Source organism: Mesoplodon bidens (genome assembly GCF_964165515.1).
Source record: "Mesoplodon bidens genome assembly, chromosome: 11".
NCBI lineage: Eukaryota > Metazoa > Chordata > Mammalia > Artiodactyla > Ziphiidae > Mesoplodon > Mesoplodon bidens.
In genome coordinates this window covers 74,948,320-74,974,877 of record NC_138167.1, presented here as the reverse complement: position 1 = coordinate 74,974,877, position 26,558 = coordinate 74,948,320, and the positions used below count along the sequence as shown (strand labels likewise).

Sequence of the window (26,558 nt, the reverse complement as noted above, 5' to 3'; positions counted from 1 at the left end):
GCCTGTCCACCTGGTTTGCCGTGAGGACTAACTAGTGAAAATTGCTAATGGTTAGTGAGTGCTTCTTATGTACCAGCTACTGTGCTAAGGGCTCAACTCTTCAAGATGCTATGAGGTGAAGGTACTGAGCAAAGAGAAGGTGCCATGTCTGCTCCAAGAACCTAGGCAGTTTTGTTCCAGAATCAACATCCTTAATCATTAGGTGACATTGCCCCATTAAGAGAGATCAAACTTATGAAAACAGAAACATAGTTCTCAAACACACGTATGTGTATGTGCATGTGTGTGGCCATGTAGTTCCACTTCTTGAGCAAGCATTTCCTGAGCACCTACTCTGCAGAGCCCGGGAGACATAAAAGAGACTAAGGCACCGTTGCTGGCAGAAAAAGGAGCGCCAGGCAGCTACTTCAGTCTTGTTTCGGAACTAGTGATAAGAATGCTTCCTTGTGCTCAATTCTACCCCTCCTGTGCTTTAACTTACTATTAAATCATTTTAAAAGTTCTTTTCCCCCAGAGCACTTGGCCAGAAGTGGGGGAAGGCATCCACTCTTCAGAAGCAGCCCTCATGTGTCCCATCACAGTTCCCCTTTCTTGTGCACACCCAGTGTTGCCACATACAGGGGTGACTTGGATGTGACACTTGGCTGTGAAGTCATGTGCCTGGACTGCTGGGAACAGTGGGACAGCCTGGGAGGATCTGACGGGTTGAATAACATTAGTGGAGGTGTACATGTATGGAGGACCTTGTGTAAATAAATGATGTGACCCCCACACACACACACCCTATTTTGGCAGTGGTGCAGGGCTGAGAAAGGGACACATGGGAAAGGAGTTTATTTTGCCTTTGCCAGAGCAGTCATTCTGAGTGTACACAAAACAGTAGACCCCAGGGGAACCTCTAAATATGTTAAATCACCATCTGCACCCCCTTTGCTGTGTGAAGACCCTAGTTGGTAGGGCTCACAGAACAGTTTCTCAAGTCTCCTGCTTGGTTCCCTCCCACTCTACCTTTCTTCTCCTTCCCTCTCTCCCTCTCCCTCTCTCTTCCTTTCTTTTCTTTTTCTCAATTTGGAAAATCTTTGAAGATAAAGCAAATGATATAATAAACACTCTTTCACTCACCATCCCAAATTAATGAATATAACATTTTGGCGTCTTTGCTTCAGCTCTTATAGGTCTGCCACATAATAGAAATAAATCGTCATCAACATAGAAATCTCTTTGGAACCTCCTCTTCATCTCCCTCCTCTCAGCCTCCTATTATGAATATACTATGTAAATCCCAGTCTGTGTTTTCACACTTTAACTTCTACTGTGTGTATATATAGTATAGCTATATATACTATATATATATAGTATAGCTGTGTGTGTCCACAGTTCATATAGGTACTATCAGCCTGAGTATATTATCCTTCAGTTTGCCTGTTCCACTCAACCTTGTGTTTTGAGGTACAGCCCCATGGATCTCTTAGTTTAATTGCTGTATCGTTATCCTTTGTATGACCATACCACATTTTATTTATCCATCTCTCTATAGATAGAAACATGGGTTGCTTCCAATTTTGCATCATTAGAAACAACACTGATTTGAACATTCTGGTGCATGTCCACCTCCAGATGCACAAGTGCAAGAGTTTCCCTACTGTCTGTGTGTCAAGACACCCACCAGCAGTGGGCGAGGGCTCCTGTTTCCCTGTGTCCTCCCAGCCACTTGATTTGGCAGATGTTTTGCATTTCTTACCAAATGAATGACCTCTCTATTGAAAAAATTGTAAAATAAGGGAGAAAATGAGGAGCTGGCACAGAAGTGTCATCAGCCTGCCCACGAAAAGGAATGCTTTGTAAATCCCAGGATTCAGCATCTTCCTTCCACGGGGCTCTTAGACATTCTGGCTTCGTGAGCCTCTTCTCTTTTTCCTGGGACTTTTCAGCCTCTAGCACAACAGCATCTCGTATTGGCTTTAGCCAAGTGAAGGGTGACTCCCTACAGCAATTTCACCAACTCTGGATTTTCTTCCTCTGGGTCATTTGAAAACATCTGTGCTTCATCTCCCATCTGCTGTCAGCACTTGGTCCAAGTCTCATTACCTGCCTCTCAGCTGGACAGCTGCCCCTCGACCTCACTGGCTTCCCGGCTTCAATACCCACCCCACCCCCTTTTAAGACTTCCGTTCACTTCCTACAATCATTTATCAACCCATTTATTCATCCATCATTGACAGAAGCCCTGCTGTGTGCAACCCTGTAACTACAGTTATGGCTCCTGTTACCTACCTGCTGGACCGAATCCAAATGCCTTAGCCTGGCCTTCAAGGCATTTCTCCATCCCAGCTCCAGCCCCTTTCCCCAGCATCCTTTCCACCTTCTCCACCCCACCCCAGGCATCCAATCTCCTTGCCCACAGTTCTGACAGTGTTCTCGCTCCCTCTGCCAAGGTTCCTGGTCTCCACCTGTTAAACACTTTGTGGTCGCTTGAGGCTCAGCTCAATTCCTGTCTGAGGAGCTTTCCCAGTGCTCTGAGGCAGAACTGGTCTTTTCCCTCCTATGTTCCCATAGAGCTTTGCACATCATTACCCATCTTGCCAGCTACTGTGCAAACTCTTCCAGAGCATGACCCGTCCTCATTCACCTCTGTAGCCTCAGGGCTGAGGGCCGTGTCTGGCATATAGAAGGTGCTTAATTAAAGCTTTTAATGAATGTCTCCCAACTCCTTCATTGCTGCACTTACCTGTTCAGCACAGGTACCACCGCCACCCAACTGTCCATTGTTTGTTGAGGAAGTTTTCTGATGAGCAAATTAGTGCCGGAGACATGATTGAAGGTTTGTTTAATCTTAAGAAAACGAATTAGTTTTTAAAGAGTTTAACGTAGTGTGTGCCAATGACTTTTTAATCAGGAAATCTTATCTCAAGCAAGCACTCTTTTGCGTTTACTCTATTTTTCAAAGTAATTCTACTGAATGTTATCAAATGTTGTCTTTATTTCAGATCAAGCTTGTCCTAGTCCATATGAATTAGAGAAGAGTCCTCACTTGCTATCTGGTCAGTCCCTATTAGGCACCCTAAATGACCGGGCTGTATTTTAGAAGCTCACTGTGGTCAGTCCAAAGTGAGATGTGCAAAATACACACTGAATTTCAAAGACTTGGTACCCTCAAAAAGGAAAATCCCTCGTTAATATTTGTCACATATTAATGACATATTACAACAATTATATTTTGGATCTACTGAGTTAAGTAAATGGTTGATTTCACCTGTTCCTTTTTACTCTTGATGTGGCTGCCAGAATACTGTAAAGTACTAGTGTGGCTCGCATTACATCTCTGTGGGACGGCGCTGGTCTGCATTGTTGAGTCACGGAGAACAGGGTGCTTGCCTCCCGGTAAATTTCAGACAGTCGGTGTTCATTAAGTGTCTGCTGGATGAATGAATGAATGAGGTTGATCACTAACACATGGCTTCCTCTTATCTACTGTGGGACCTCAGACAAGCTGTTTCACTTCCCTGGGCCTCAAGTTTTCTCATGTGTAAAATAAGCAGAGTAACCGGAGCCCTGTTATCTGCTTCCAGTTAGATCTCTTCAGTGAGTTGGAAAAAGGATTTTAGTTCTCTACTTCCAGGGACTGCAAAACATTGCTCACTGGGGGCAGGAAGTAATGGTGTCCCCAGCTTACTGAGTGGTGGGGTCAGAAGCCCACTGGGAACCCTCTATAGTTTCATCATCTGTTGCAGCCCTTCCCAGATTGCCTCTTAGTCTCACTTAGAACCAGGAATAGTCTTGCTGCAATTGCCCGTCTTTCTTACAGCTGTCCCCACATAACTTCTAGAATTTATTATTCATTTTTATCCCATCACACGTAATTAATGACTCAACACTAGCAATATCAGATTAAACATCAGTGAGGTTGTTTTCCCGCTCCTACATTTGCACTGAAAATTATATATTCATGAGGCCATGTGGTGGTCAAAAGGGCAATTAACAAAGCCAGATCATCTAGGTTCACATCCCTCCCCCCGCATCTTACTGGTTATGTAACTTTGGGCAAGTTAACCCAGTACCTAATTTTCCTCATCTGTAAAATGGGGAAAATGCTAATAATTAACTCCTGTAAGATGGAGAGGGTTACATGAAAATAATGTATGCAAAGCAATTAGCACGGTACCTGGCACCTGGTAATATATTATTATATATAATTAATTATATATCATAATTCATATATATATATGATTATGCTATTGATTTCATTTTCAAAACCTTTATTCCATACCCACGCTGGGCCAGCCATTATTGGGATATCGCCCCATATTCCAGAGAGAGAAGGTTTTCCCCCCATTATAGCAGCTTTTAGGGAAAATGGCATAGCAAAAAGATTAAGGGTGTAAGCAGTCATAAGATTCAAAAAGGAAGAGTCAGAGGGGCTGGCCAGGCAGAATGTAACAAGAATAACAACAACAGCAATCGTAATAATAATGCTAACTGCCTTCCATGGTCTAGTCCCATTACACGTTCGTTACACGTGTGGTCTCATTTCATCTTTATAACTACTCCATTTGACACAGGGAGAAGCGGAGTCTCAAAGGCTGAGTCCAGGGTTGACCAAGTGAATCCAAACTCAAGTCTTTCTGCCCACAAGTCCCCTGCTTCTTCTACCACCTCCAATCCTCTCCATTCAAGTGATGGGATCATTTCTTCTGATGTGTCTGAAAATCTTCTTTTCCTATAATAAGCCATTTTCCTCCCCAGCATTCTTGAAAACCAGGCAAAAACAAATCACTGAGGTTGAAACCAGAAGACTGCCACTTTGTGTGAAGCGTGCCCCTCAGGCACACCGTGGGTGGGCTGTCCTTGTAGTATAAGAGGGGTCTGGTGATGATTAAAGCTGGGATGGTGGGCTGAGCTACCTGGGTGAATGGAGCTCCCTATCATGCAGGAGTCTAGCAGAGGCTCAAGGTGCAGCATTCAGGAATGGTCAGCCTTTTGAGAGACTGGCGAGGTCCCTCCAGGTGAGACTTCAGGATGGAAAGTCAGGGATGCAGCAGGAAATTAGACAGGAAGCCGGGACCTGGGCCGCCCCAAGCCCGGTCTGCATGTTCAGTTCTGGTGAGAGTGGGCAGGGAAGGTGGAGCCTGACGCCCACTGCGGTGCTGGAACACGGCAGGGGCACAGCCATGTGACCCTGGCCACAGACTGTCCTATGGTTCCATCCCCCAGCCCTGGGCTCCAGTGTTTCTCCAGGCCGGCGTCTCCTGGGGTTGGGTCAGGGTGGACTCAGCAGACACTCACTCCTGAGTGAGTAGCCAGGCTGGGCTGGGGCGGGCAGGACTCACAGGTTCACGTGCTGCACCAAGCTCATGGTCACGTGGGTGCCAAGCTCACCGTGGATTCTAAAACGTCCACCTTTTATTCGTTTGACAAGCAGGCTGAGAATTTCTTCTCTCTTCCATTTTCAGAGATCGTTGGAGAGAGTTTCTCCACCTTGGGTAAGTCACGATAGCGTCTTCTTTGCCTGCCATTTACAAGTTGTCTGTGGCCCACTTCAAAGACACCCTAATGCCAGCACCTTCTAGGCGCTCGGTAAATAATAATTGCTAACAGTTGGGGAGTGCTTCACTCTGCGACAGACATTGTTCTAGATCATGCTCTGTACTATTTCACTGAATCCTCTCAGCAGTTCTGTGAGAGTTCATAGCAGTCCTGATTTATAGATGTGGAAACTGAGGCACACAGAGGTTGAGTCCTTTGCCCAAAGTCACACAGCTAGCGAGGTCAGAAACCCAGGCGGCCCTGAACCTGAGCGCTGAACACAGACACAAAGCTGCAGACCTATGGGACGGGTGTTGGAGAACTGAGCCCAGGTGATTCCCCAGGGTCCATCAGGAAGCTTCAGGAAGGGCTCAGACAGCCCTTTGTGCCAGGAGGTCGAACGACCACCAGCCCACTGCGGCAGGTCGTCTCTCTCCCCTGTCCCTCAGCTCCTTCTCTGAATCGCCCCTGCCCCCAGCAGTGTCTTAAAACATGTTGGAAACATTAACTGGTCCCCTGCTATTCGTCCTCGCTGGTGTTGGCTCAGACAGTGCAGTTTCGATATCTTTCCAAGGGCAGACAGCGGGTCAGTGAGAGTCGATAATGGATTCCAGCAGATTGGACATCGATCAGATGGAATGCGAGCCTGGCGTCCACCTCCTCCTCGTGCACTAGCAGCGGCTGGGCGCTGCCCCCAGGGAGGGGCCTGGGCCCCGGGGCGCCTGGGGGCGCTCAGCAGGCGGGTGGTCAGGGCTGATCTCCTGGCCGCTCAGGCTGTCTCAGCATCTTCCCTTGTCAACATGCCCTCCCATGCCTGCTGGTTCTTGGAAACTCGCAGGGCTGGGGCTGTCTTTTTGTTCCCTGCTGCATTCACTGCAACAGTGCCAGCCCGTAGTAGGTGCACAATAGGGTATTTGTTGAATGAAGCATCGGTAGTTCCTGTTCAGAGCATTATTTGGCTGACACATGGGCCCCCTGGGCTCCAGTCTTGTCTCCCCATCTGCTTCTTGGATGTCTTCACTGGACGATGCACATTTAACATGCCAGGAGCTGCCGAAAGCTGCTCAGCTCACATCTCCCACCTTGGCGCCTGGTAGCCCCCTCCTTCCAGCTGCTCAGGACAGAATCCTCAGAGCCCATGTGGACACCCTCTTTTCTCATGCCACATGTTCAGCCAAGACACAGTTGCCCTCAGCTCTGCCTTCAAAACAGACCAGGAAGGCAGTGGCTTCTCCCCACCACCTCTTGCTGTCTCTTTCCTACAGTCTCGCCTGGACTATCCTTGCTTCCAACCTTTTCCCCACCAAAGAACATTCTAATGCTTTAGCCAGAGCTGTTCTAGAACATAAGTCAGATCACGTCACTCCTGCACTCACACCTCCACCTCACTGTGAAGGGCCACGTCCTCCCCGAGGCCTGGGAGGCCTGGCGCTCACCACCCCATTCATTCCAGGCTCCCTGTGCTTCCTCGGACACGCCAGGCACACGCCCAGCTGGCCTTTGTCTTGCTTCCCCAGATACACTGTGGTTAGCTTCTGAGGAATCACTTGTGATGCTTTGAGGATTAATGAGTTAACATGTGAAAAGCATTTAGGACAGTGCCTGGCTCATTAGCTTTTAGTTACTGCTGCAGGCTTATCGTGGATCCTCGGGGCCTAATTCATAGCAGACTCTCAGGTTGGTCAATGGGCTACCTGTCCAGGGCCTGGCCCAGTGCCTGGCACCAAGTGGGAACTCAAAGGTTTGTTGAACTAAAAATGTAGAGGTCAGGCAGTGCACACCCCGCCTGGTACAGGCCATGAGAACTGAACAGTTTGAGAAGCAGTTGGGAGCCCATCATTTCTGCGTCCTCTGAGGCAAAATCTCCTGCCTCCCCTCACTGCTCCACCAGCCTGGGGAACTACCCCTGCTTGGGTCCCTTCCCCAGGGCCTAACCCTTACTTCCTGGCTCCAAGCTCAGACATCAGGAAAGCCAGGGCTGAGGTCTCCTGGCAGGAATTGAACCCCTGACCAAGCTTATGGGGTGGCTGAGACCGTGGGGAGAGTGAGCAGGTGACCAGATGGAGGCAGCTTCCCCTGCAGAGATGATCCCTTTGTGCCGGGCTTGACGGCCCTCCCCTTGGGCGCTCAGGTTCAGCCCAAGCATTCTGGGAATTGCTGCTGGTCAGGGAAGGGGAGCGTTGGGACCGTCTGCCTCGGCTGTCACCGCTTCTGGCCTTTCCTTTCTTGACCCCTCCACTGGAAGCTTTTGCACCAAAGAGTCTGAAGATGAAGGCTGTGGCCCGAGTCTCTCTTGGTCTCTCTCCAGGGCAGAAAAACCTTGTGAATCTGCTGTTTAGAGTAGCTTCTAATTTGAAGCAGCTGCTGTCCCCAAGCAAAACCACTCTGTTGGTGTCCCAGAACGCCAGCCTTCAGAGGTCTCCCCTGGTTAATTCGACCTGGCTGTTTGTTCCTGAGGTACAGAGGGAAATGGAGGGTTGTTGTGTCCCCTCTCAGGGCCCCCTTGTCCCCTAGGACCACCCCGAGAGGCACGCAGAGCTGCACGCCCAGCTTCAACCGCAGGGCACCCGGTAGGGGGTATTCAGTGCGTGAGAATTTCTGCCCGTTTATGTTCCATGTGCCCCAGTGTGTTGGAAAACAAAACGCATGGAAACTGCTTATAAATAAAACTACACCATGAAACTGCCCTCCCACTCAGAGGGGTTGACCCAGCTGTTTGTCAGAGAAGCATCTCTGCTGCTGATGAACACGCCCTTTTTAGGCAAAACAAAGAACAGCGCTCTGTGCCCACGGAGCTTGCTTTTGGAAGGATCTTGGTTTGGGTCATCTGGTTTATGCAACAGTCTTATTTTTTTTTAATTTTATTGAAGTATTGTTGGTCTACAATGTTGTGTTCACTTCTGCTGTGGAGCAAAGTGACTCAGTTATACATATATGTATTCTTGTTCATATTCTTTTCCATTATGGTTTGTCACAGATATTGAATATAGTTCCCTGTGCTATACAGTAGGACCTTGGTATCTCTCCATCCTATAGATAATAGTTTGCCTCTGCTAGTCCCAAACTTGCAGTCCTTCCCTTCCCCCCTCACCTCCCCCTTGGCAACCACAAGTCTGTCCTCTATGTCTGTGAGTCTGTTTTTGTCTTGTAGATATGTTCATTTGTGTTGTAGTTTAGGTTCCACATATAAGTGATATCATATGGTATTTGTCTTTCTCTTTCTGACTTACTTCGCTTCGTGTGCAACATTCTTATTTTGTGAGTGAAAGCATCATGGTGGGTTTGAAGTCAGGGAGACCCAGGTTTCCGCTCCAAATCCGTCACTTACTCACTGCATTTATTATGTCCCTCTGAGCCTTCATCTTATCATCTCTAAAATGGGAATGATAATACACACCTTGCACAATTTCTGAGAGCACTAGAGACCATGTTGGTACAGAGCCCAGAGCATAGCAGGTGCTCAGTAAATGGGAGTGTTATTCATTGACCCATGCAACAGCTATTTATTTTGAGCACCAGTTGTATACTAGCTAGGGAATAAAAGTGGCCCTTGTAGAATTAACATTCTAGATGAGGAGCCAGATAACCAGATAAACAAGTCAAATAGGTAAGTCAGGAGGGAGGGCTGCAGTTTAAGTAGTGTGTGCAGGGAAGGCTTGCTGAACAGATGGCATTTAAGCAAGAATCTAAGGCAGAGAGGGAGCTGGCCACGCAGACAGCCCTGGAGAAGCAATGCCAGCCTCGAGGGGGAGGCTTGCCCACCATCTTTGCTGCTTTTTTTTTTTTTTTTTTTTGCGGTAAGCGGGCCTCTCACTGTTGTGGCCTCTCCCGTTGCGGAGCACAGGCTCCGGACACGCAGGCTCAGCGGCCATGGCTCACGGGCCCAGCCGCTCCGCGGCATGTGGGATCCTCCCGGACCGGGGCACGAACCCGTGTCCCCTGCATCGGCAGGCGGACTCCCAACCACTGCGCCACCAGGGAAGCCCCATCTTTGCTGCTTTTGACGTGAGCTTTCCTGCACGTGTTCTCTGAGCCCCACTGCCTGGCCACCTGCCCCTTCGTTGCTGAGCCTCACTGAGCAATCGAACCACCCTCCGCAAGATTGACTGTGTCTTCAGGGAGTTTGTCTTAATAACAGAATTAATCAGACCAAACGTTATTTTATTTTAACATCTTTATTGGAGTATAATTGCTTTACAATGGTGTGTTAGTGTCTACTGTATAACAAAGTGAATCAGCTATATGTATACATATATCCCCATATCTCCTCCCTCTTGCGTCTCCCTCCCACCCCCCCATCCCACCCCTCTAGGTGGTCACAAAGCACCGAGCTGATCTCCCTGTGCTATGCGGCTGCTTCCCACTAGCTATCTATTTTACGTTTGGTAGTGTATATATGTCCATGCCGCTCTCTTACTTCGTCCCAGCTTACGCCTCCCCCTCCCTGTGTCCTCAAGTCCATTCTCTATGTCTGTGTGTAAGTCAGAAAGAGAAAAACAAATACCGTATGCTAACACATATATATGGAATCCAAATGTTATTTTGAAATGTTCCAGGGAAAGAATGACTATGCGCCAGTGTAGGGCTGCCAAAGTCTAATATGGAGCACTTGGGGCAACATGCAGCTAAAAGGCGAGGGGAAAGCAGGGCTGGAGAGCGATGGATAGAATCGTGACTGGTGTCTGAATCAAGGTCAGTTTCTAACCTTTGACAGTGGAGACTGGAGACAAAATACAGGATAGCCCTTCTCCCCTGCCTCTTGCCATGGCCAGCTCCTTTTCATCACTCAGGTCACCTCCTCCGGGAAGTCCTCTCTGAGCAGCCACTTGAATTACCTTCAGAGATTTTGTTGCCACCTGACATTATCTTAAGTGTTTTGGAGTTTGTGGTTTCTTTTCTCCTTTAGAATGAAAGTGCCAGGAGGGCAGGAAACTTGTTTCCCGAGAACCTAGACAAGTAGTTGGCACATAGTAACCGCTCTATGTTTGTTTGGTAAATGGATGGATGAAATTGCTTTATATAGAGCTGGGGGAGGGAGGAATCACTGTAGACCAGTGTTTTTCAAACTGCAGGTTATGTCCCATTAGTGGGTTGCGACATCAGTTTAGCTGGTGTTTAAAAAAATGAAGTAGAAAAGAATTTAAAATATCAGAGTGCATTACACATAGTAAGGGTCAGTATTGTTTTAAGAAAAATGTATACATGCATGTACCTATATCCCATATATATGCAATGACATACTTTATTTCTCACTGTGGAGTAGTCAGAAAAGTTTGAAACTCAACAGTGAATTCTAAGTTTTCTCAGGCTCGATCTTCAAAAGGCACATTCTTCCCTCAGAGACTGTAAACGTAGTTACATAAAGTTTACATTCTGGGGCCCCAAAGTCAAACTTTAAGAAAAGATTCCTTTGTTTCCTATTAACTGAAAAAAATGAATAATTTTCTGCTGTAGAGGGGACCCAATCTCCTAAGTCTCTCCTGACATGCATGGGGTTATTTACACACTCGCACACCCATATACACAGTCACGCAGATACACACCCAGCCACATACAAGCACACACTGACACATACACACATGCACCCAGACACATACACACTCTATACACACACAAACACACACTCGTACACACAGACATGAACACACAGGAATACTCACAAATATATACCTATAGATACAGACACACATGTACACAGTGACACACAGATACAGACCCATTGATGTATCCACGGACACAGAAACAACATAAACAGACACCGTTATAAATATGCACATGCATGCACACACATACACTTATATCCACTCAGGAACATCCTTACTTTCTGCATTTTGTGCACGGTGCCCCCCTCCACTGTAGAGACTCCCGGGCCATTTTCAGACAGGCACTCAGGCAGGGGCACCCGCAGAGCCCAGCCTGCCCCTGACCAGCGTCCACGGGTAGTCAGGCTGGGCGAGTCCACAGGCTTTGCAGGGGCAGACCTGCATTTGAACTCCCACTGACTGGCTGAGTGACCTGGGTCAGAATCCTCCATCTCACAGAGCCTGATCCCTGGGAACTGGGGTAGGTCACACCTACCTCACAGGGGTCAGGAGGCAGTGGAACGAGCTGAGAGCGGGCATGGCGTACTCGCCAGCTGCCCCAGCAGGAGCGTCAGGACCCACTGTGCCCCTCTCTCTGTGTGATGTCGGACCAGCTCCCTGGCCCATGTTTCTTTTGTAACAAGGGGATATCGCCTCTCCGGCAGAATCCTTGAGAGGAGGACCTAAGATCCACAGGAGGATGCGGGCACAGTGGCTGGCGAAGCTTGTCACGCACTCTATCCCCCAAGGCTGCATCTTCCCCCGTACCCCCATCCAGCCCACACCACCGCTTGCTGTCCTCTGGGACCACACAGAAGCCAGGCTGGGCTCTCCCTGGAAAACCACTCTCTCTGCCATTTAAAGATCCTCCTTTGAAATAACATCTGTAACTTTGGGGATGGATCCACTCTCACTCCTGCATTATAAAGAGCAGCTTCCCCATCTCCGGGAGGCTCTGGTATAAGGATCCCATGTTACCTGCATTGGGGCCCCCCGGGGTCTCCCTGGGGCACATCAGTTGAAAAGATTGTGTCATTTTTACCTTCATAGTTTCATGGCCTCTGGCCATAGGGGAGGAAATGACAAGAGTCGTGAACGTAGGGAAAGAGAAAGGTCACCAGGATGGAGTGGGATGGCGGTCCTGGTCCAAGGACGAGGCACGTCCCCACAGAGCAGCCAGGGTGGGGAGGTATAACGCATCCCAGATATCTTCTGCCTTACATTTTGCCTCCAGAACAATACAGAGCAGCAGGTGTCAGTGACAAAGAAACTGAAAAATGAAGAAATGCATAAAACGTAAGCAGAAAACAGCAGAGTTTGTCTGCCACCTGGCACTGCCTCCTGGCCGTCCCAAGCCCCAAGTCCATACGTGGGGAGCTCGTGAACTGCGCTGCCCACAGACCCGCCACGCGCCCCCATGGGCTCCACGGCATCCTCTCCGCTTCCCTCTGTCATCAGCCAACAAATGAATGTTTATTGAGTCTCTGATATATGCCCGGCTCACACCAGGTGCCTTTGGGGACAGGAGAGTGAAGGAGACAGACACCGCCCTCATAGAGGTTTTCAGATGTTATCTGAATCATGACACTGCCACTGCCAGGCATGCTGGGAGATTTCTTTCTCTGCCAGTTCAGGGCAGAGCTGGGGAGGCTGAGTGAACTGGTTCAAACAAAGTGGTTAACTGGGCACATCTCATTTAATCCTTACCTCCTTCCTCAGAGGAAGGGGCTGTCGAAGAACCCAGGAAGTTGCAGGGCTGGGATGTCTGGTCAGCAGGTATGGTTCTTTCATTTAGAAGCCAGTCACAGAGAAACACATACTGTATGATTCCATTTTTGTGAAATGTCCAGAATCGGCAAATCCATAGAGGCAGAAAGTAGTTTAATGATTGCTTAGGGCTGGGGGGGCCAAGGGCTGGGGGGTGATAGCTAAGGAGAGCGCTGATAGGTACGGGGTTTCTTTTTGAGGTAATGAAAATGTCCTAAAATGAATCGTGATGATGGATGTCCAACTCTGTGAATATTGAAACCCATTGAACAGGACACTTGAAATGGGTGAGTTGTATGGCCTGCGAATTTTATTTCAAAAAAGTGAGTTTTTGATGTTTCATTTAAAGTCGAGCCCTCTCCCTCCCACTCGGCTGGCCTGCTCCTGCAGCTGGGGAACAGCTGGGTCAGGTTCTGCTCTCTCTCTGCCTTGAGCTTTTAAGTGAGGGGGGCGGGAGGAGTGGGAAAGATGCAAGAAGATTCTTGCACAAATTACGCCTGGTCTCTCTCTAGGCCCAGCAGATGCTCCCAGCAGGGTCTCTCTTTCGTGGGTTGTTTGGAGACTTCTCTGTCCCTTCGGACCTCCCACCTTCTTTTTCCATAACGAGGCTCCGTTCCAGTTTATTGCTGCCACCTCGTGCCTCAGGATTGGGAATAGCTACCATGCAGGTGGCCCATGCACGGCACGGGGACCATGCAAGGGATGAGCCTTGAGGGCCCTCCTTGAGTGGGGCCCCCATCTGGTCCTTGGTAAACCACATCCATCTCTTCCCTGACGAAGTCTGAGAGGGCGGCCTGCTCTCCAGTTCAGCAAGCGTTATTTGTTGTCAAAGCTGCTAAGAAGTGGCAGATTTGAGCCTCAGACATTGGGTAGATGTGGCCCCATAAATGGTGGGGAGGCACATATATTAAATTCTTTGGTGATGTCAAAGCCGCTCTCCCTCAATTTAAGATGAGTGGGGACACCTCCCAGCCCTCTCACTTGGGTGTGTTTGCAGGTGGGATTTTGGCTCTTCAACAGATCTCTCCGGTAAACCACTGTAAAATCTCTTTCCTATCTCCTAAAACTCTTCTCTTTTGTGTTGACGTGGGCAAGCCTGGGTGGGATTGTGGGTCGGGTTAAGAGTTGGGCCACTCAGAACTTGGTGCCTCCTTTGCAAAGTCTGCCTATAGTCCAGTACCTGCTTTGTACTGAGCCACCTTATGTATAAGGTAGCTTCATGATTCATTGGAAATTTCCATTTCAATATCCTGAGGCAATTATAAAATATTTGCAGGAGAGGGAGATCATATTCTCACATCTTCCCTGGAGCGGCCGTGTCGTGTTCAGTAAAACCGTATTCATGCCAAGATGAGCTTGTCCACTGCATACATTTCCTGAGATGCCCCATAAATGCTTTTTAAAGATGTTCCTTGTCAAACGGTGCCTGAAGTTTCCAAATGGATTTGATGTTTTTCACTTGTTTATGGATGAGCTTTCTTTTGTAGGAGGTCCCAGTATCTTCTTGCCCCACCGAGACACCATTTGAATAGGTTATATATCCAAATAAATAGCAAACGCTTTTAAGAAAAATAGAAAGTTGATGTTGCGGAATTACACTGGAGTTTTGATCTGTTTGCTGGCACATTTATCCTGAAGCTTCTGGTGAGGATGTCACAAGAAGACAGTAGAAAACAGCATTAGAAATTATCCCCCCTTTTCTTCCTCTGTGTATAAACAGCCAGGCTCTTTTTTTTTTTTTTTAATGCCCTTAGTGTTGATTTTACAATCTTGGGAAGGACCCAAGGGCAACATCAGCCAGTTTATAACTGAATCCAACTTTGGGGGTGGAGGGTGGTGGCGGAAGTAGGAAAGGAGAAGTTTATTCTCTTCTCAGCCACGTGTCATTTTTTAAGCAGTGCCTTCAAGGGTGAATTTAAAAGGGACTTCAGAGGGCAAAGTCAAGTTGGCATCCAGACTCTTTGCAGATGAGGGATGCTTTTGGAAACAACTTTAAAAGGAAACAACTAAAACACAGAACCTTGATGAAAACCTTGCGTCGCTTGGTTCTGAGTTCATCTTAGGCTCAGGATCTGACCTGTTTGTCCCGTCTCTCTCCAAAAAGGAAAAATGAGAAGCCACCATAGATGGAAAAATCTTCCTTGAAACTTCAGCGTGTCTATCTGGTGCTTTCTCTGACCCCAAGAAGTTAACTTTATGGGAGGGACGGGATGGTGGGCACCAGACATAGGTAGGAAAGGAATATCTCAGGGAAAGCTGAGTCTCGTTGGAAGTGTGTTGATTGGGTGTGAGGGTAAATGAAGGTTGGGCTGGGTGGGGTCAGGAATGAGTTGTTAGGATGGAAAAGTCACACTGAGAGCTTCTGTTTATCAAGCGCTCACTCTGTATAAGGCACTGTGTGAGCATTTTATACAAATGGTCTCATCTGGTTTCTTTGAGGTCAGTACTGTTATTACTCTCATTTTACACCTGAGGAAACTGAGGCACAGAGGACCCCAGCTTCCCCCAGTGTCCACAGCCAGCTGAGAGGTAAAACTAGGATTTGGAGGCTGCTTTCAGAGCCCCTCTTTTACTCACCTTCCCTGATGAGGTAAGAAGCAAAAGGAACAGATGATACCTTTTTTTAAAAAAAAAAAGCAACCTTGTTTTTTTGTTTGTTTGTTTTTTGTTTTTTGTGCGGTACGCGGGCCTCTCACTGTTGTGGCCTCTCCTGTTGCGGAGCACAGGCTCCGGACGCGCAGGCTCAGCGGCCATGGCTCACGGGCCCAGCCGCCCCGCGGCATGTGGGATCTTCCCAGACCGGGGCACGAACCCGCGTCCCCTGCATCGGCAGGCGGACTCTCAACCACTGCGCCACCAGGGAAGCCCCAGATGATACCTTTTGATTGTGTATTTACTGTGTGCCTGATATAAAGCCCCTCACACCAAACTCACCTCTTATCTCTACTTCCTCTTCACAGATGAGGAAATTAGGACCCAGAGAGGTTAGGTAACATGTCCAAGGTCACACAGTTAGAAGGTAGTGGAGCTGAGATAAAAATCCACATCTGTCTGGTTCCAAAGCCCAAACAGCCACCTTCTCCCAGAGCCACTGAGTCCCGGAGGCCTGGAGAAAAGTTTTTGGTGTGAAGATAGCTGGGCAAGTCCACAGTGATCCGCTGTTAACCCTCATAACTCGTGGCCCGGAGGAATCCTGGTTAACCAGAGCCTGGTGCCCTCCACAGTCCCTCTGACGCTGCATGTACATTCTTTAAGCTGACGTCATCATTCTTCAAACCTCTCCTCTCTCCTCACGGGCACAAATGGCCTTTTCTCCTGGGCTGAATGGATGGGGGCCGTTTCTCTCATTTTATAGGGTGATGCCAATCTGAGCTCTGAGCAGCGTGGCTGGGTACTTCTCATCAGCCCTGGGGGCAGGGGGTTGTTATTTTAGGGAACAGTCTTCTATTGTTTTGTGCAAGCACGCCCTGATTCCCTTCCTACCTCCTGCTATAGGACCCCAAGATAAATAAGAAAGTGTGATCGCTAAAGGACCCCAGCCCCTCATTCCTGTGGCTGAGCTGTGAGGACCCAGAGAGAAGGCATTCTTAGGTTCTCCTGGGAGCCACAGAGCTCAAACTGTGCCTTGTCAACCAGCCTGGCCGCGCTGTTCTGGGCGCTCAGCCTCTTCAAACACAGGCCAGGCTGTGGTTACTTCCAACCCAGGCCCCCTCGGAATTCCAGCAGGTATTGGAGGATGTGGCTAAGCCACATTTATTCTGCTTGGGCATTTGACACAGCCTGGCTTTCTAATACTCTTTAGCCAAGACGACAGTGGGTGCATGCCTGTCTGTGAGATGGAGCCCTCCCAGGTGGAAATCAGCCGGGCTAAGACAGCATCGTGTGAACGTGGCTGTTCACCTGCTTTTTCCCACTCTGAGCACCACAGGTGTACCTACAAAACCCAGGTGGGAGCCACCACCTCCAGGTACACATAGCCAGATGCAAAGGGACTTTTCCACTCAATTGTGTGTGAGGATAAGAGAACTGCACCCGCCCTCTGTGTGGTTTACTCTACAAGGGTGTCTAATGGCGGGTAAAGGGCATGTGACGAAGTGGACCCCCAGTTCTGCGACCTCCTCCCTGGGGAGCCCTGCAGATGAAGGACATCCTTTGGACCACGTCTCAGTTTGTCCCATGTGGCTGATTCCCCGAGGACTAGTCTCACTGGGGACGTTTGTTTCCTGTTCAAGGCCATTCTTCCCCACCTCCCCTTGATGCTGCAGTGCGGGGTCTCTCGTCGCAGGGATGGCCAACAGGTTTCCTCCATGCCCACACCTCTGCCTCAGCAGAGGCTGCCCGGAGAACCCAGTTGGAACTGCAGGCAAGGCTGGACGGTAGACATGTTGGGTGCATTTTTGCCAGCCCGCCGTGAGTGGGCCCTTTGTGGTCCTTCTGGCAGCGAGTTGTCCTTGGGGTGAGGACGCTGTGCTGTTTGGGGAAGCTGGGCAGAAAGAGCTGCTTCCAAGTCTCCCCGACCTGTTATGTGCCAACAAGATGCCTAGCGGACAGCACCTTGGCCCCCTGCCTCCCCCAAAGGACGTCTTGGAACGTTGCGATTTGGACGACCCCAGTCCAGTATCGTGGGGCTATGCACACGCGCTGATGTTTATATACATTCTGAAAGGTCAAACCAAGCACACGAAGAAGGAGCACAAAGAGGGACCCCTCAGGGGAGCCCCATCCCTGTGAGCAAACTGACCCAAGTCCCCATTGCGAGGCAGCCTCCTTTTTGGGGGGGCTTCCTCTTGCCTCGCCCACAAATGCTAGAGGATGAGCAGTTTGGGGCCCCGGGGGAAAGGCCCAGCCTGGGAGGTGGCAGAACTGAGTGCACAGCCTCAGCTGCTCCCAGGTAACTCTGGGCCTCGGGCAGTTTCACCCTCTGCACGCTGTGGCTCTCTTCCCTGCCTTTGCCCCCTGTCTGGGCTGGGCTGAAGTCAGACGGGCCGAGGGATGAATGGTAAAGGGCGTGAAGATATAAAAGGTGCTTGATAAATGTCAGGAATCGGGTTTGCTTTGATGATGATGGTGATAATAATGCAGATGGTGGTGACAACGATCCTGAGCTCAGCCGGACATTGGTACTGTTTGATATTTGACCTGGAGCGGCATCCAAAAGTGAGCTTTGATGGTGGTGAGGAGTGCTGCATAGTACATAGTCTGTATGATAGCACAGCATATAGTTTAGATACAGCCTAGTAGAGTGATGGGGAGGCTCTACCGAATGCACTACCACCCAGCTCTGTGACTTTGGGCACATCACTCAAACTCTCTGTGCCTCGGTTTCTCTATCTGTAAAATGGGCATGATAGCAGTACCTCCCTTGTAGAGTCCTCGGTTTCAAAGACCATGGGCTAGCACTGGAGACCTAGCATTCAAATCCAGACCATGTATAAACTCGGAGTATCTGAGCTAGAGGCAGAGTTGTGAGAAGAGCCCCGTCTTAAGTCCTGGGTGTGAATCCTGCCCAGGCCCTTGGCTTGCCAGTCCGTGGGCAAGTTCTGGGCCGTCTGGGAGCCTTAGAGTCCTCATCTGTGAAATAGAGACAGTACCGGTCGCTTCTCTCAGAGCCGTCGTGGGGATTAAAATAGGACTCTTCCTGACATAAACACAACTCACGCTGAGTCTGTGGTCATTAGGTGCCAGCTGCCCAGCAAAACACTTCATATTGTCTCACTTAAGCCTCCCTGATCCCATCAGGCAGGTACTTTTTTTTTTTTGCATCCACAAAACATGGGTTTATTTTTATTTATTTATTTTTTAACTTTTATTGGGGTAGAGTTGATTTACAATGTTGTGTTAGTTTCTGCTGTGCAGCAAAGTGAATCAGCTCTACATATACACATATCCACTCTTTTTTAGATTCTTTTCCCGCATAGGTCATTACAGAGTATGGAGAAGAGTTCCCTGTGCTATATAGCAGGTCCCCATTAGTTATGTACTTTATATATAGTAGTGCCCAATTTTCCAATTTATCCCTCCCCCGCCCCCCCCCGGCAGGTACTATTATTGTTCCTTACTTTATGGATGTGGAAACTCAGGCCCCAGGAGGTTAAGGAGCGGCGTGTTGGAGGGACACATCGAGGGGTGCTGCCGCCCCGCCAGGCTCCCAGGGCAGCCTCCATACACAGCAGCCCCCTCCCAGCTCTGCGGCGGCACCTGTGGCTCACCTCCCCCTCCCCCCAGCAGGAAGCCTCGCCATCTTGCTGCCTCCACCCCTTGGGGGATATTGCGCAGGGATGAATGGGTCTGGGATTGCAGGCTGTTGCTGGAATAAATGAGCTCATGTGTCGTGCGTGTCTCTTGCTGAGTGAGCGTCAGCCTATGAAATCTCGATGAGCTTACCCAGTGGACAGTAATATTGGATCAGCGTTTAAATGGACAGCCTGTGAGCGCTGAGAATGAACAGTCAGTAAAGGCCTGTTGCCTGTCAGCTGGCTTGCCCTGCTCGGGCTCAGGCGTGGAGTCCCTGCCAAGCCTGGAGAAAGGTGCGGCCCCAGCCCCAGGCTCCAGTGGATCTGGTGGTGCTTATTTTGCACAGGGGGTGCCAAGGGCTCTGGGACACTATTTAGCATTTACTTTCACACCCACCTTCTCAAAATCACAGGCACCTGCTCTAAATGGGGGCTTGTCATTCTCTAGGCGGGACGGACATCTTGGGGACCACGGTCATACCTACATCTTCTCTGGGACGATCCGCATCCCCTGTCATTTTAAATGCAAACTAGAAGAGTGTGTAAAACTGCTTGAGGGGCTTCCCTGGTGGTGCAGTGGTTAAGAATCTGCCTGCCAATGCAGGGGACGCGGGTTCGTGCCCTGGTCCGGGAAGATCTCACATGCCACGGAGCGGCTGGGCCCATGAGCCATGACCACTGAGCCTGCGCATCCGGAGCCTGTGCTCCGCAACGGGAGAGGCCACAACAGTGAGAGGCCCGCGTACCGCAAAAACAAACAAACAAAAAAAACTGCTTGGATTCCAAATCTGGTCCACCACCGCCCAGCTCTGTGCCTCAATTCCCTCATCTGTAAAATGGGGGTGATAACCAGTGCCCCAGTACCTCCCTCATGAGTGCTTGTGAGGATTGAACGAGTTAATGTATGGAAAGGGCTGGCACAGTGCCATGCACATATTAGGCTCCATAAAAGTGTTTCTATGATCATCCTCTGTAAATATCTGTTAAAGACCAGTGTCCACTCTTGTCTTTGAGCTCCATGAGGGCAGGGGGCCTTTCTGTCCTCTTCCACTGCTGTGTCCCCAGGACCTAGTGCCAGGTCTGACATACGGCAGGTTCTCAGAAGGTATCTGCTCAAAGGGTGAGTGAATACATGTAAACAATACTGCTCCAAATGTAATGGGGGGGGATGGTAAGAGTGGTCTCTGGATGCTCCTGAGCCCTTTAGGGGTTCACAGGCCTAGAAGGAAACATCTGTGACTGTATTAATTTCCTATGGCTGCTATAGCAGATTACTTACAAATTTAGTGACTTAAAAAACAACACAAATTTACATCTTACGATTCTGGATGTCAGAAGTCTGATGTGGCTCTCACTTGGCTAAAATGAGAGGATCTTAGCTTCTAAGGGCCCCCTGCATTCCTTGGCTCATGGCCCCCTGCCATCTTCAGAGCCAGCAACAAGCCTTTCCCACATTGCATAACTCTGATATTGTCTCGATATTCACTCTTACCTCTTCCCCATTTAAAGGACCCTTGTGATTATATTGGGCCCACCTGGATAATCCAGGACACTCTCCTTAAAGCCAGATGATTAGCAACTTTAATTCCACCAGCTACCTTAATTTCTTCCCCCTTTGCCAGGTAACAAAACATATTCACAAGTTCCAGGGATTAGGATGTGGACATTTAGGGGACTATTCTTCTGCTTACCACAGGGACTTTCACTTATTCAGGAGGCTGGGAAAGCTAAGGGAGAGACTCTCTAACTGCCCCAAAGCATTTTTAGAGGATCAAGGTCTTAGAATCAGCACCTCTTTCACAGTAGCTCCTCCTGAAATTCATGACTCCAGACTGTGCTGTGGTGATTCTCTGGAGCTGGTGGTAGGTGCCATAATACAGGATAATAGCCCAGAATCAGAATCAGGAAATGTTCAGGGAGCCCCTCCCGTGTGCCAGCATTAGTGGCACTTAGCAGCATTCCTGCTATTCTAAGCCAGTCTTTATGAGCACTTACTATGGGAAAGACACTCTCCCAGGCATGGGATGCCCGTTATCTCACTGAGTTCTCATGACAGGCCCTTAAGGTAGGTGGGTAGTTGTCATCCCCGCTTGACAGATGAGGAAACCATGGCACAGAGAGGTTTAGTGACTTACCCAAGGTCACACAGCTCATCAGTGGCAGAGCTGGGATTTGAACCCAGAAAGTTAGACTCTAGAACACTGCTCTCCCCTAGTTTGCTCTCCTGCTTCTCTACCATTCACGTTCACACACATCATCTCATTTCAGTTGCACAACCGCCCTGTGAGGGGAGGGTTTCTTTTTAATCCCCATTGCTAAGATTAGGAAACCGAGGCCAAGAATGATTTCTTGGCCAGCCCAGCCTTACTCAGCTGCTTAGTGCCCTGCTTAGGCCCGCATTGGGCTGCCTCATCATGTGTTACTGATAAAGAATTAATTTAGAAAAATGAATGTTTTCACAGTACTCCCCACCCACCTAGTCCCTTTCAGGAGTGTTGGCTATTTTTAGTCCCGCCCCTCCTCCCTACAGGTAAGTAATCACAGCTATTTAGAGGGAGAATTGGATGGCATTTCCCGCCTGCCAGCCAGGACTTTCATTTAGTGCCGGTCTGAAGATTGCAACAGGCAGGCAGATGTGACGCTTGAAAGAGTACGCATGGCTGGTCTCCCAGGACCTCCTTAATGAAAAATTTCAATCCTGTGGACGAGAGTGGAGCAGACACAGCCCTCTTTACTACCCGTGTGTAAATTAAACAAGACAAGGGAGGCTCTTCAGAAAAAAGGCAGAAGTTACTGCAGGCTGAAAGAACAAGCTGCGGGAGGTACGCTCCTGTCAGGAAAGGTTCTCTGACTTTCCAAGGTGCATGGAACGCCAGCACATTTCTCCCTTGGAGAATCAGCATCCACTGAGGTCGAGGGCACAAAATGGGCACAGCTGTGACTCCAGCCTCCTCGTCTTCTTGTCCTCTGGCTCCACCAGGGTGGGCTGCAGGCCTGGCCCCAGGACTCTGACTTGGCTGCCGTGGTTCCAGAATGGGGGGACCCCAGTGCCAGACCCCCCGCCCAATGCACTGTCTTCTAGACCCTCCATTTGGCCCCCTGGATGACAACCTGAGATCCAAAGTGGCCTAGTGCATTTGTTCTAGAAATCAACATGCCAGCCATCACTTTTGCTGTACAAATACATGCATCCACTGTCTCCTTGCCCACCACTATTCATTCATTCATTCTCTCTCTCTCTCTGTCTCTTTCTGTCTCTGTCTCACACACACACACACTCTCTCTCTCTCTCTCTCTCTGCTGGCTGCAGTCTGGCAGGAATATAGGCTTCCTGCCATTAATTGGAGGCTCCTGACTACAGACGCAGCATAATGGTCTATTCATAGTTCTTTTTTAATTCCAAGAAATACTGCTCTAGCTAATATCTACTTCACGGCAAGTGGCTGGTTGGCATATCAGCACTTTTCAAGTTATAAACACCCCCTTGGAGCTGGGACTCCTCGTTTCTTTGAAGTATTCTTCTGAATGAAGAGTTACTGGGTGGCCAGCAGGCCCAGGGGCGGGGGGCACAGAGGATGAGCTGCCCAGAGAAGTGGCCGGCACCAGGAGGTGCTCAGGGAGGTGGGCGGCCAGGGCTGATCCACGGGCTCCACTCTCTCCAGAAGCTCCAGGAACCAGGGGGCACCCAAGCCACTTCCTACATGGCATTCCCGGTCACAGCTTTCTTTGCCGGGCACCCATTTCCGGGCGTAAAAGTGCAAATGGTTTAGGAATTGGTCCCCTGCTCCATAGCTTCTCGAAAGCAATCCCTCTCTCCAGACCTACTCTGCCTTCCAGGCTCTTCTACACTTTTGAGTCTGAGGCTGGTTTTTATAAACGTGTCACTTTTCGTAAATTGAGTGAGTGGACTTTCCTGGTTCCGTAAACATGCTGGAGGCATCCGGGGCCCCAGGAAACACACTTCCTCCTGAAACGTACCCCCAGAGCCGGCAGGATGGCGCTCAGAGTACCGTACCAGCTGTCATTTCCTGAGGACCTACTGTGTGCCGGGCATTTTACCCACACGATCTGATTCTCTTCTACATAGTGGATAACATGACTTTCCCCTTTTCTCGGCTACGGAAGACGGAACCGAGGAAGAGCTGGTGAGCTCATCCATGGCTTCACGATTCAGAGCCAGGACTTATGATGTCAAACTAGGACAAGCGCTTGAGCTAAGTTTCTGGGGCCTTGGGCAGCCGTCACTGCCCTGTTTTTGAGATGTTTGTCTTCAGTTCTGTCCCCATTGCTCCCTGAGGGCTGTGACTCAGCCTCCCCTTCCAGACTCTGGTCCTGCAGGCCCCTCGCCAGGTTCGCTTGCCCTGCACTTCCCCCATCCATCCGGACACAGGGTCCCGGGCCTGGGCAGCAGCCACGCTCACCCCATTGGCTGGGCGAGTCTGCCCCTGGTCTCCCCAGGACCCATTTGCCCTGAAGATGAATTGTCACAGCTACTAATTTCGAACAGTATGAAATGCCATGGTCAGCGCCAAGACTGAACAAAGCCAACAGATGCTTGGCCTTTGAGGGAGAACACTGCGAGCTCTCCTTCGTCTTCCTTTTGATTTGCTATTCAATTAAGAAAGAAAAAAAAATTGGAGAGGATCAGTGAGTAGAAATCTAATTGGAAAAAAACAGAACCAGTTCACACAAACAGGAAGTGTGGTGTCCGTGAGCTGGTCGGATGCTGCTTCGTGGCTTTTTAAAACGACAGTGCATGTTCTAGACCCAGTGCGCATCTCCTCTTGCCTCCCTTCATGAGCCTGGGTTCTTAGGCTTAGTTTTCCAGGGGTCAGAGGAACAGGGCTGAGCATCAGGGACGCGGGGCGACATCTTCTGCCCTCTGCTCTTCCCGCCACTTTCGCTTCCGTGGTCGTACCATCCGCCTACTCGTGTCTTCTTGGGAAATGTTTGCTTGCAAAGGATAGAACTCCACCCGGTGCTGTTAAAACAAAAAAGGAATTTACTGGAGCAGCAAACCCTGGGGCAGGCAGGGCATTTAGGTTTGCACCTGGCCCCCACCCCACTGGGCATCAAGGGATCAGGGATTAGGCTGTGACTCTCCAGCACTCTCTCTGGCCCTTGAGTCTCTGCCACTGCTGATTTCTTTGTCTCTACATCTCTCTCTCCCTCGCCCACTCTCCCTCCTTCCCTCCCTCCCTGCTTCTCTCTCTCTCATATACAGACCATGTAGCCACCTTAAAAGGGTGCCTTCAGCCTTCATTTCCATATGGTCCACTGCCCACCACCAGCTTACCCTGTCCCTCTGATCTTGAGCGCTGCATTCATGAGAAAGAGCATATGATGGGTCCATGTCTCTCTCTGTGCCTCAGTTTCTATAAAGATAGGGATACTAATAGTGCCCATGTCTAGAATTTCCATGAGGATGAAATGAGTTAGTGTTGCTTCACTGAAACTCAGATGAGTATAACTCTGCGCCTGGTACATAATTAGTGCTCAAAACTTGTGGTTGTTACTGCTGTCCTTTCTATTATTCAGTGGTCCTTGTGTGAAGAGTCATGTGATCAGATGTTTTCCAAACTATCTCAAAGAGAAAACAACCGGCATAGAAAAAAAAGTTTGTTTCTCTTGAAGAACTAATATGAATACTTGATAAGTAAGATCTTTGTGAGATATCTTATAACGTTCAAAGTACCGCCACGTACACATTTCACTTGATTGCCCTAATAGTCTGTGGTTTTCTTAAGACTGTTCAGTAAGGGAGGAAACTGAGGTATTGAGAGGTTCAAGTATTGTCTGTGGGTATGTGGTCTGTGAGTGACAGAGCCTAAATTCACGTCCGGTCTCAACTCTAAATCCTGTGTGTTTTCAACTTTTATCAGAGGTGGAAGGTTTCATAAACACCATATTTCCCTTTATACCTTGGCTGCTAGGAAGCTCAAGCTAAGTGTGATCCCACATTCAACACTCTCCTGACCATGGTTGTTAGTATATTTCTTACACTGTATTGTCATCAAGTGCAGTACTTAGATATGGTAGATTTGCTTTTGCATACGTGCATCTATTGCAAGTAGGTAAATCATGCCCTCCAATGCATTCAAAAGTGATGAGGATGAATTTAACTTCTAGAACATTGTGGTTTCTGTTTGTGGGAGAGGACAGGTTCTGGTGGATGCAGCCTGGACCCTCTGCCTTCCTGTGCTTTGAGTCTCTTTTCCAGCCTCCATGTCAGGGGTCTTTGCCCATCTCTTTCCAAAGCAAAAAGGGTCCCTCCCTCCTCCCCAGGCTCTCTCTGCTTCCCTCTGATACCTGGGGTGCGGGGGTGTGGGGCTGCTTTTCTCAAAGGCCCTGGCAGTGACACATGGTCAAAAGTTAGCTGAGACCTTTCTGAGGCTGGGATGGGGACAGCATCTGTCCAGACCTCTAATCAGGGTCAGCTCCTAAAGATTTTAAACTTGCCACTAACAAACTAAAGTGTATTACAGGAAGGGTTGATGTGTGTCTGGGCGGAGTCTAATGGTTTTCTTGGATTTTGTCCCCCAGTTCTCAAGGGAGGTGATGCTGGGGTACCCAGTCGGACATCTCACACAAGATTCTCATTTCTTCCAGAGTTCCCCTTCCCCTAGACAAGAGCCAGACATACCTGGCCTGAGTCCTGACTCTGGCCCTCTGCAACCTCCCTGAGCCTCAGTTTCCCCATCTGTAACATGAGGGTAGTGTCACCTCCCGCAGGAATTGTGGTAACAGCCAGCAGTATTAATAACACTGATATCAAGGGCAGCTGGCACTCGGAGACTTGACCGTGGGTGTGAGAATACGAGCTAATGCTTCTTGAATGCTCACCGTATCCCAGATGCAGTGGTAAGCACTCTGTATTTTAACTCATTACTGTCTCACAACAGCCGAGGAGAAAACAGAGAGGTCAACAATTTGCCCAGAGTCACACAGCAAATACATGGCAGAGGCAGGACTCAAAGATGAGTGGAAGGCACTAGCTCAGACCACGGCATGCAGTGGGTTTCTCTGCCCTTCCCCAGGGACCGTGAGGCCAGCAGCCTGTTTCCCTTGTGGAATAATGCCTGCCGGCAGGGCGGTCAGTACCTCCCCTTGTTCCTCTTTCTCTGACTGCCTTGCACCCTGTGCTCTTCTTTTTTTTTTTTTCTTCTGTAAAAACCCAGCCTTGGGCTTCCCTGGTGGCACAGTGGTTGAGAGTCCGCCTGCCGATGCAGGGGACACGGGTTCGTGCCCCGGTCTGGGAAGATCCCACATGCCGCGGAGCGGCTGGGCCCGTGAGCCATGGCCCCTGAGCCTGCGCGTCTGGAGCCTGTGCTCCGCAACGGGAGGGGCCCCAACAGTGAGAGGCCCACATACCGCAAAAAAAAAAAAACACACACACACACAAAAAAAAAAACCCAGCCTTGGCCTTAGCAGGCTGCACAAGGGACTGATTCTG

General features: G+C 49.4%; 1 protein-coding gene across 4 annotated transcripts in view; it reads left to right on the top strand.

The window, feature by feature from the left end:
• Positions 1–26,558, top strand: part of CHST11 (carbohydrate sulfotransferase 11) — a 284,611-nt gene that overhangs the window by 217,215 nt on the left and 40,838 nt on the right. For 2 of the 4 annotated variants that reach the window (XM_081249460.1, XM_081249459.1), the window contains exon 3: positions 5,451–5,480. The exons of the other annotated variants lie outside the window; for them this stretch is intronic. In XM_081249460.1, coding sequence (XP_081105586.1) covers positions 5,451–5,480 — 30 coding nt within the window. The remainder of the gene's footprint in view (positions 1–5,450; positions 5,481–26,558) is intronic. 4 annotated transcript variants of the gene reach the window in all.